At 41.6% G+C, this 11,418-nt stretch overlaps 1 protein-coding gene across 1 annotated transcript in view; it reads left to right on the forward strand.

The window, feature by feature from the left end:
- Positions 1-11,144, forward strand: part of LOC120958080 (zwei Ig domain protein zig-8-like) — a 28,832-nt gene extending 17,688 nt beyond the window's left edge. Inside the window, exons 5-8 of the mRNA XM_040380636.2 lie at positions 143-236; positions 4,006-4,133; positions 7,936-8,104; positions 9,088-11,144. Of these exons, the coding sequence (XP_040236570.1) occupies positions 143-236; positions 4,006-4,133; positions 7,936-8,104; positions 9,088-9,218 (522 nt within the window). The 3' untranslated portion in view covers positions 9,219-11,144. The remainder of the gene's footprint in view (positions 1-142; positions 237-4,005; positions 4,134-7,935; positions 8,105-9,087) is intronic.
- Positions 11,145-11,418: the final 274 nt, after the last annotated feature.

Consider the following 11,418-nt stretch of genomic DNA (forward strand, 5'->3'; position numbering starts at 1 on the left):
CTCTTATCGGCTGTGGTACCGTTCGGTGCTATTGAACCATCGTCTAGCTTGAGCGTTGTCCACTGCTGGACCACTAATCCTGACCCTACGTGCGCTCTCTGTTACACATTTTCTCACTCTATTTCTTTTCCCTCCCCGACAGGTGCTCTACCCTCAGCAGCGTGATTCCGGTGTGTACGAGTGTCAAATCTCCACGACACCGCCCGTCGGCTACTCGATGACACTGTCCGTCGTTGGTAAGTACTGTGCGTAATACAAAAGTCATTAGGGTTCGGCCGGGGTTGAGTAGGTGTGACCGTACAAAAAAAAGGTGTACCGGCTAGTGAACCTTGTTCGAGCTGGTTAGAGCAGAGGAGAGAAAAATAGTATGCGAAGGGTTTGTAGATATCGTATCGCTGTGAAAGATGCTCTTCATAGGACATGAGACTGAAAGAATGGCTGAAGGCATGAATGTTGATCGTTATTTATCATAAAAGAACTTGACCTGTTTCATAATTTTTTTGTCTCAACAGGTTTTTCTATTAGGTAGATTGAATTTGCTGGCAATATTGCCTAGCTTTAGGCGTTTATAATTAACTGCTTAATTATTACGCCTGAAGTTATGCCTTCGGTATGGTAGATGATTGTTTTTAATAAATTATGTAGGATGTTACGTAGTCCTACTTTAGGAGTTCCGTTTATAGTTAACTGTTTCATTAGCACGCCTAAAGCTAGGCAATTTGCTTGACAAAATAATACTTTTACTTGATTATAATAGGACGATGTAAGTTATTATAGTCATAGGAGATTCAAGTTCAAATAACCTATCTACCGTTGAGTTAGTTATTACGCCTCAAGATATGCTTTTTCCATGACAAAATATTACCAATAGTTGACAATTTTGAAAGATTCCAGCGTCAATTATTAGTAAAATTTTGCAAAACTATTAAACAACACTCGGAAAACATTGAAATAGCATTCCTAACACTTGCGCATCCACTCACTGTGCCAGCTGGCAAGATGATATCGCATTTTCACTACAATTAATGGCCGCTACGATCATCATCATCATCATCACCATCACCATCAACAACAGCATAGCCAGCGCTATCAGCCGGGGATAAGTTTTGTAATAATCCTCCAGCTAAAAATGGCACCAGAATGGAGGGTTTACATAAAACAAGGGCTCCAAAAATTTCAATCTTCGCTTCGCTAGTTAATCGTTTGCTAGCTCCGGGTTTTTTTTTGCTGCTGGTGAGCTGAAGCAACGACTACAGGGGAAGCTTTTCGGATGGGAGAGAAGGATCGGTTGAGATGGTAGTTCATTTTCCGGTTACGGATCTTACCGTTGGCGGGTTTTTTTTAATACCTTTACCTCCTCACCTTTTTTTACTTACGAGCTTGTTGAGCTTTGAGTAATACACGTTTTTTCGCTTCCCCACTGCCGTTGCCGGCGACACCGTGCCCACCCGGCAGCGGAAAGGCCCTTCCGGTGGCGGCGGAAGGTGCACGGGAACGGCTCTAAATAAATAATGCACCATCCCGAGCCCGTGGCACCTGATTGGCCGTCTTACCGTAATAAATCTTAATGTCTTCGGTCGTGGATGGAATCACGTAACCTCACGCGGCCGAACAGCGTCCCATGCCGTGGGATGTTTCATGCGCTCCAGCGCGCTTCCATTTTATGTGTCCCCGGTTGCGGCTCGCTAGGGCCGGTTTCCGGTTTCCTGTGCTGTGGGGTTGGTTTTTTTTTTTTGTCTTGCTGTGAGGTACGATACACAGGCACAAACAAAAAATGGAAAGGAAACCAAAGGTGACTGAGCGAGGGAAAAAAACAGAACACGTATCCTCGTTATCGGATGACAGTTGTGCTGACCTTCGTTTTACGTCAACGATAAATATTCCACTCGTTTTAATTAAACCTGACCTGATGAGAGGATGGGAGGGAGATGGTGCAAAGATGAAATGTGGGTCAAAGCTCACTCAGAGCTGCTTAAAGAATCGTAACCTGGGGAGGGAATGGAAAGATCTTAATTCCGAAGAGGTCCCATAGTAACTGGGCGTCTCCATTAGGAGCGTCTGGGAAGGGGTGGGCCAAGGGAGGCAGCGGTAACTGTGGTCGTGATACGATTACGCGCCCGAGTAGGGCGATGATATGATAGGTTGATGATAGAGGACTAAATGAATATTTGACACTTGGCATCGGCCAAAGGTTAATGTGGCGTTAGCCGTCCTTTGGGTATATATGTCATTTCGTGATTTCGTTACTGCGAGAAGGATGTCAGGAGAATTTTTCACAAGGACACGTTCTGTTGTTTTATGTTAACACTTTGATCGACGGCCTGACGTCACAGTTTTTGAATGAGCACGTAGCGCATGGCAAGAGAGCGATGAGAGCGACAGTTTCTCGTGCCATTGTTATCACTCTTTTGTTTCATGGCGATAAGCGGCGTAGCACATGTCGTTCTCGTTCTCTCTTTCCTACCTCATTCGTTATCAAGAGAATCACTGAGCGTCAGAAGCACAGCTGAACGGTGAGCAAAACCGTCATGCGACTTTATTTGACACGGCGGTTAAAGTGTTAAAGCTTAATATTTATCTGTTTTATACATGATATTCTGCACATCACCGGCCAAATAGACGCACCTTGTCAAAATTGCACAGTGGGTAGTTTGGAACAAATGCCGTGATAAACACGGGCATTTATTGCATGAAAATTGTAAAAGCGTGAACTCTTGGTTATTGCTACAATTCGATATATTTTACTAGTATTATTTGTAGTATTTTTGTATTTTTGTAGTATTTGTAGTATTTTATTAGTATTTTTACTAATATATTTTACTAGTATTGTTCCTTTTAAAGATAAAACTTTTTTGAATTGTATAATATTTCATGGATTTATTATCAAAAATTATGTTTTTTTAATTTATCCTTATAAACAAGCAATACTTCATAATGTTCGTGGTCTCGCTCGGTCACACTTACTTTTTTGCCAAATGACTGGCATTGGCATTTAGAACAATTTGAAGAATATAAAACCTTTGAAGCTAATGGTTCATTTTTGGCATAGGACGTGGTTAAGCATAGAAACCTATGATATGGGATATTTCTATGTTTCTAACTTTTTGTTGGGGAATTTAAGACATTAAAAGTAAAGAAAAAAGTTTAAAAAAAGTTTATATCGTTTAAAAAAGCTTAAGACATTGGTTAAAAAATTGGTTTGTAAAATAACACTTTAGATTGTTAAGGAGAGCATACGAAATATTTTGTGAAATTGAGAGTAAATTATGCATATTTTTTAAAAATTTTAGACTTTGATGATTTTTCACTGATAAACTATTTGTTATAAAATTTGTAGGAAAAAATGTACCTGAGTTTACACGTTAGGTATCGAACCAAAAATTGAATTGAGAAAAATATTATTTTTATTTTTGAGTGTTCTTACCGGCAAAGCGGGCACACTATGCATTGGTTTTACATGCTCATAACACATTTGAAATACCTTTTGAAGCTTCTTTTTTAAATTGTATTCTTTACATAGCTTTCTCCCAATGTATGTACACGTTACATGTAATCAGTAATGTATTGTTGAGCCAAAAGGACCCACTGCAGTAAGCCCTGTAATGTTTATTGAAAAAATCTTCCCATAGCTCACCCCAAAGTATCGAGATTAGATAAAATCTATAAATTCAAACCATAAAACGATCGACGCCGTTCGAGCCCTCGGTAAACAAGCACACAGAAATTGCTTCGTTTGCACCGGCACAAAAGCCACCACCATTGTCCAGGGGCACTAGTCCGTATCCGGGGCCGGCCCATTGCAACCCTGTCGTTTATTTTCTCCTCTCAAAAGCATGCGGTCCTTCGCATACATCTTAACGGTCCGGAAGCATTACGACTATCAGGGCCAACTTTTCCACTGCCCGGAAGGTGGAAAGTAACACCGTACATCACGCCCGTAAACCTTCATCATTTTCTCACTCTAACCGTTCATGTTTCTTATTTCTTTTCTCTCTTCCCACGCAGAGCCCGTCACATCGATAGTTGGAGGACCGGACCTATACATCGACACCGGTTCGACCGTTAATCTGACCTGCATCGTACAGTATCTGCCCGAGCCGCCACCGCTGATTCAGTGGACGCACAACGGCATGGTAAGGCCCGATACAGCAAGGAAACATACACATAAAAAACGCTCACCCTACTCCATTGCTTGCTCTCGCCCACTAATCCTTGAGCCCCAAACTCGGAAGTTAAAGCTACTCGTCACACCTTCCCTTACAACAACCGGCGGTCAGTGGAATGGTCATGGGAAAGGCTCTCAATGTGTGTGTGTAAAGATGCCCGCATTTCCGTGCACCGGTCATGTTTATCTTTGATTAGTGTGCTGTGACTGTTAGGACAGAAGGACTGAACCGAAAACTCCGACCTTTTCAATCGGGTGGACCGGGGCCTCGTCGCAAGCTGCCTTATTAAATCTGCCTTCGGAAGGTTTGCAAATAGGCGGAATGGGCGGAGGGTGTTTTGCCAGCGTGGCAGGGAATTGTTGTACGAAAGGTTTTTTGGGCATAAATGGCTCGCCTGCGATGCCGAAATAGGTCGCCAATGCCGAAAATCCACCACAAACTAACTTCCAACCAAACCATCACACGGCAATAAGGGGGGGCGGTGTGTGGGAATTGTTTATCGAAACTTTTCTCCCACCCCTTTCTCCCTGTTTCCGTTCTCTACCTTTCGGGATGGCTTCTCGACCCGGGGTAAAGGTAAATATTGTTTCAGAGCGTCCCCGGCACCGGCAGGGACACGGAATCGCCTCGAGCGCTTTCGCGTAGATACTTCGCCGAAAGTGTCTTCTGGCTGCCCTTTCCTTTCCTTTGCCAAAAAAAATGTAAACGATGTGCTGCTGGCTACAAAACAAACACGATACGATACGATGCGATCAATCGTGAAAGGGTTTTATCGATGAAGGAAAGGGGAACAGGCCAGCCATCCTGCAACCTGATGGTGAATGTGAAATGAGATTTGAGATAATGCTCGTTTTATCCCTGGTGATAAGGCAACCTTAGCAAAAAGGGGCTAGCAATATTTTTCCCTGCTGTAACCCTGCTTTAATGCTGCTGAGCATGAGCAGTGCTACCGGGAGGGGATTTCACTTATCATCATCAGCAGAGCTAATAATAATCTTTTACCTAACAGATACACCGTGTACTCCCATCCGTCAAATCGGTCAAAACTGATGGAGTGTAAAATTTTACCAGACAACCTGGCCGGGTACTTGGCAGCCGGGCATGAAATGAGAATGCATTTATTAACCTTAGCGAACGACCTTGGAACCTTCATTTTTGTGAAGGTGAGATTAATTTATTTACAAAAAAAAGATAACGAACAACAAACACAGCATACTGTAACGAGCTGCTTATAAGTTACCCTTTTTTCTCCTTACCCAACATGACATTGATTTGACGTTTATGCTCGAGCGGTGAAAGGTTTCGGTGCTTGCGAAAAAACGGCTTCGGCACCGGAAAAGTTGTCAATTTTTTACGCTGTTGAAGGTAATGAATTTTTAAAATGCAATCAACAGCCGGCCTCGGCTGTGTGTGTTGATGTGTGTGGAAGCCCCTTAATGTTTTACTTTGGACGGGTTTCAATTTGTTTTTGTTTTTTTTGCCTCATTTTAAGATACGTGGAAAATTTAGTTGATTTCCAACTTAAAATGATAAACAGATTGCTTTTTTTACTGCTGTTCAGGAGATAATTATAATAAAATCAAAAGGGGCGATAATAATAAAATCAAAATATTGTGTAAATTTATTAAACATGTAAAACTCAAAAGAATGTTCATTTTGTTTTAGCTTTGAGCGCTTTTGAACTTCTGGTGTGTTCAATATGCTTTATGATGAAATGAAATGCATTTTCCTGAGGGTTTCCTATAATTTATTCACTTTTTTCATATATTTTGGAATCGTTCTCACGGTTTATTGGCATCTTCCCTTTGAAAATCATGACATAAAATTTATGTAATTTTTGTTAATGCTCGAAATATCGTGTGAATAATATAAATATATATAGCAAGCATTCATAAATTTTCAGAGAACACCAGCTAAAAAACCGTAGGAAATTTTGTACAAAAATCCAGATGACATAGTTTTCTTTTTATTACATCTGTAAAGCAAAGACATGCTGGGACACCCTAGGGTGCTCTCTTCATTAATTTTCGCGTTTAAAAGTGTATCATGATGTTAACAGGCAAAATAGCTAGGAATACATGGTGTTATACAAGTTCGAATTAAATGTCAACAAACTATTTTCACTAGCTCAAGATTCATTTTAACTTTTAAACTATTTTTATAAAAAACCGTATTTTTACAGGCTCTTGATTATTTATCTAACGTTCAAGATAGTTTTTCTTGTGTGCATTGTCTTTTACATATGATACTCAAAGAAAGTGCGTTATGACATGCTAAACACGACATGTGAGTGCTTGAGTCAAACGCGAAACTGTGACTGTCAAGCTGAGCTTAATACCGGCGTAAACATAATCATGATTTTTTTCTGGCTGTGAACAGTACTGCCAAATGCCACTGTTTCAGTCACCAACACTCATGACTGAAACGTAGCTCAAATTAGCTCACGTACACAACTGAGACGATCGGAGGTAAGACTCAAACAGTTGGAGGATTAATCACATGTTTGATGACATTTTGTTTAGCACCCCACTTTAGGTCACTCACTTGGTCACGTGAGTGACATTTTCGGTCAGTGATAATCACGACATTTTTGGAATGTATTTGTCGTGAGGTCCCAAGCAGCAAAATGCTATCTCATGCTGTTTGGTTTGATGGTCTGACGGGTCCAACAGAGCGATAAACCATGCTCATTTTGTTTCTTTGAACCACTCGCACGCACCGCATATCTCCCATAACTAGCGGGATGATCACCGACTGAAAATGTCGCGAGCAAGTGACTGACCAAGAGTTGGTCGCTCAAAATGTCACAAAGCATGTGATGGTCGCACCAACTGTTTGAGTCACACCTGTGATCATCACAGTAGAGCTCGTGACGCTGACATTATTTTGTTTCAGATGGAATTTTTCATGACTAAGTCAGTGACATTTTTCAGAACTGATCACAGAAAAAAACAGTCTTGACATAGTGACTGACCAAACGTTGGTCGCAAGAATGTCACGAAGCATTCATTGGTCACACCAATCGTTTTGAGTATCACCTCTAATTATCACAATTGAGTACCAGTCAATTTTTTTTGACAGTGATATCTAGCAGCACTGACCTGCAATGTAAAACCTTATTTAGTACGGAACGAATTAGTATAACTTCAGGCGCATAGTATAACTTCAAACAACAAAGCTAACATATAAATCATTTAAAAATTGTAGGAGGCGTACGAGACCAATCGGTTCAAAGTCTCTATAAAAAAGGAGCACATTTACCGTAATTTATGACCTAACATTTGAAGAATGTTTAAACGAAATAATCTTCCGCAGATCTCTGCCACTTTCTCACCCATCCGATTAAGCGTGTCGCTGCTTTAAACCAATCAATGTCAGCGATAAAACACATCCGCCTGGAACCGCACTAGGTTATGTGGTTTCCTTGACAACATCTTTGCAATTGCAAAACTGATTACCATTTAGTATGTGCCTTTTCCAACGTACTACACAGCGCGCGTGTCATCCCATTCCTACTCCATTCCTTTTAATACCAAATAAAGAAAAAGAAAAAAACCCATTAGCGAATAAAAAGAGCGGGCAGCAAAAATGTCAGCCCGGGCTGACATTTCCAATTGCTGCACCCGTTAGATGGTATCGATAATTTAATTAAACACTTCACACCGTTCTGCATTCGCTGTTCTGCCCGTTCTACCATCACTAATAGCAAACCGTTGTCGCTTTCCGCTTCGGTGTATGTGTGTGTGTGTGTTTTTCGCTTTGCTTGCAGGAAATTAATTACGATTCGCCACGGGGCGGCGTGTCGGTGATAACGGAGAAGGGCGACATAACGACCTCCTATCTGCTGATCCAGCGGGCGCGCAGCACCGACTCGGGCAAGTACACGTGCCTGCCATCGATGGCCAATCCTACCACCGTGCACGTGCACGTGCTGAATGGTAAGTGTCTAAGCGAGCTCTAGCGCGAGCAGATGGGCGGCCGGCGAGCCCACCCACTCATAATTGCAGCATATCGCGCGGTTATTTCATCTCGCTCGTCCGAATCTTGCCCTGATTATTCAAGCCGCGCGCACGAAAATGAAAAGCGAGTTGCTGATTCACGGTGGGACTGTATTTTTTGTTGTTGTTATTCGTTTTCCTCCACACTTCAAACACTGAAGCCCAAACTGTGCCACAACACAAACACGAAAGCCATCGTCGTGTTTTCGACTTGCTGGGTTGATTATTTTTACCATGTTTGAATAACGATGAAGCAAAAACGGTGGCAATGCCGGTACGGCTGCCCGAGTGACTTTTTCCCCGAGTGGAGTTTGGAGTTTGATTTCGCTTCCGGCTGAAGGATGCGAGTGGTGAGGGGGCGGGGGGGTGGAGAATGCAAACACACGGCAACACTTTTGCCTGTTTTGTCCCGCCGCCTCGCAGGATGAAATAGCACAATTTTGCACAGTAGGCCGGTTGTTTGCGCGTGAAGTAGAACGCGACAAACGCCTAAAAGACATGACACAGCGCAAAGCTGTGCGTTTTGCCTTTTCGCGTTGGCTGCGCTCCATCCCAGGAAGCGTGTTTTAATTTCCTTTTTATACTTCTTGTAACAGGTTTTAATTTTCTTCTTTTGTGCTCTTTCTGCGGTGGTGGGAAAATATTATTAATTTCACTTATAGCGGTACAATAAGTGTGTAACTACCAGGCGGACGTGTAGCCGGAAAATCAAGCAAACAGCGCATCAATATAATGTTCTTTTTCATTCTCAATTTTCCAACAAAATAATAGCAACAAAAAAACGTCGAGAATAATGTTTACTTTATTTACACTTTTCCTCTTTCATTTCGTTCCCTCCCTCTCCCCCACCGCTGGCAACGGTTGCACCTCCTGCATCACGGTCCACTCGTCGCTGTCGTCCTCGTCGCGCGCCTCGTCCGCAGGCGAACATCCGGCAGCGATACAGCACGGACGGCAGATCCGCAGCAACTGTCTGCTGCTAACGCTACTCTTCCTGCTGCTGATGGCGATATCACCCGGCCATCCGGGGTGGTACGGGACCGGCAATCGATAAGTGGTGTAGCTGTGTTAGAAGCATCGCGTAGTCACGAGTCAATCGAAGGCGTAAGGAAACATGTACATAGCGCATAGCGGAGGGTTCGAGCAGTGAAAGCAGTTCCGTGAAGCATTAGTAGCATTAGTTAAACAATATTGGAGCGGAAAAATGGCCAAAAGATTAGTGTTTAAAGAGATAGAAAATGTGTTTTTTTTCTGGTGCTTAGATTTAACATAGAAACACTCTTGTACAAAATGTAAAACTTTGTTTGTTTTGGGTTGGTTTTGGCCAGCACCGCAACCAAGCGAGAACCATACTTCAACCTTTAAGGAAACATTAAATCACTAGCGCGTAAGTGTGAGAAACAAAATGGAGAAAACGTGTAGTAGAAGAGAGCGAGAAAAAAAAATGCAACGCAAAACAAGCACCCAGAAGGCAAAACTTTCTTCCCGTTTGCAACAAAAAATGGAACAATCGGCTCATTTGACAAACTCGCGCCGCTAAAACAAAGCCGAAGAATAAACACGGTTTTGTGAACAAAAGCCGGCGCTGCTGTCGCCCCTGCTCGTTGTGTGAAGAGTAGAAGCAAATATAGATGAAGAGCGAACGTGAAAAGAAACGATCTATTATTGTACAAAAAACAAAACAAAAAAACCAGCGAAACGAAAGCCGTAGACGAGCAGGTGAAGCGAAGAGTAAATAAATCTTGCAAGAGAAATAACGCCTGTTTGATTTTGCGATTGTTTCAGTCTGTTGGTGGAGGAAGCGAACGCAGAAGCGAGCAACCAAACCACTTGCAAACGGAAAATGGTAAATAGCGTGCGGCAGTGAAACGGAATTTTCAATCTCACACACACATTGAGTATAATACAAACAAGGAAACTAAACGAACGGTAACGGTGGCGGCCCAGAACGGCGTTGCTCACTTGAAGAAAGTTTCCTGGGGTGTTTTTTAAAGACTCTTCCCCCCCCCCCCCCCCTACTTCACTCTATCCCGTTTGAGTGGAGTCGTTTGGGCACTTGAGGGCATGCAAAATATAGAAGAAAATAAACAAAACCGCAAAGAATGGTAAAGCTGAAAGAGTGAACGAACACAAACCAAAAAAAAAGGGGGAACGAAACTCATCACCTCCCGCTCCAGAAATCCCCCGGCTCGATGATAAATTATTCGCGAATGAGTGTTTAATTTTTTTAACCGGGGGTTTTCATTTTTCATATTTTTGTGCACGCGTCACGCGGCGAATGGAGTAAAGCCTCGGGGGCTCGTGATTGACGTGTGCGCAGAGTGTTGGGTTTGGCAAAGTGCACAAAAAGTTTGGTCGGCCCAGAGCGCAAGATGGAAAGCGAAAGGGGAGAAAAAGTGAAAGAAATGAAGAAAATAAAAGAAAATAAAAGAAAAAGAAGACAGAATGAAAAAAAAGTCCCGACCATTTTAAGTGAAGGACCACCACCACCATTAAACACTCACGTTTTTGTTAGTGGCTATTATGTGGCTGCACTTTGTGTTTTGTTTTGTTTTCAAGTAGGTTGTGTGAAGGCTTTTTTAAACGAATTGTTTATTTTAACAAGTGCTATTGTTTCTGTAATTACATTTTAAAACTTTCCTATCGTTTTCATCTTTGTTTCGTTTCGAGCTTTTGTTAGATTTGCTTAGTAGTTTTTCTTATTTACTTGCTTTTTTTGCTTTTATTTTTTATGTTGTTCAGTTTGATATGTGATACATTTTTGTACAAAAGCAAATTTTTGTTGTGTTTTTTTTTTGAAAATTAACGATAAAATAAGTCGCGAAAGGTGAAAACAAAACTAAGGAATGTAAAGCGTTTGAACACGGAAGAAATTACATGTTTTAACATCTCGAAGTCGAACACGAACGGAAACTTGTACAAAGTTCAACAACAAACATATTAATGCATTTGTATAATTTACTTATTAAAAGTCATCTTGAAAATAATCTTTGCTGACTGCTCTATTTGTGAGATTTTCCATCCGAATGAAAAATAAGTTCAAAAAGTAAGTATTAAACCCATTATTTTAGATAAATTTCCCCAATGTGAATGAGTTAAGGTGTTTTTTCACTAATTTTTTAACACATTTTTCTTAGATCTTATGTATCGGACCTAACTTTTTCACACAGAAAAAAAAACATTTTCCTCAAGTTTTCCCTTTTTTCACTCTGCGTAAAACAACAGCAGCTCATTTCACTTCCATCCGCTTATCG

This window comes from Anopheles coluzzii, chromosome 3 (assembly GCF_943734685.1).
Source record: "Anopheles coluzzii chromosome 3, AcolN3, whole genome shotgun sequence".
Lineage (NCBI taxonomy): Eukaryota > Metazoa > Arthropoda > Insecta > Diptera > Culicidae > Anopheles > Anopheles coluzzii.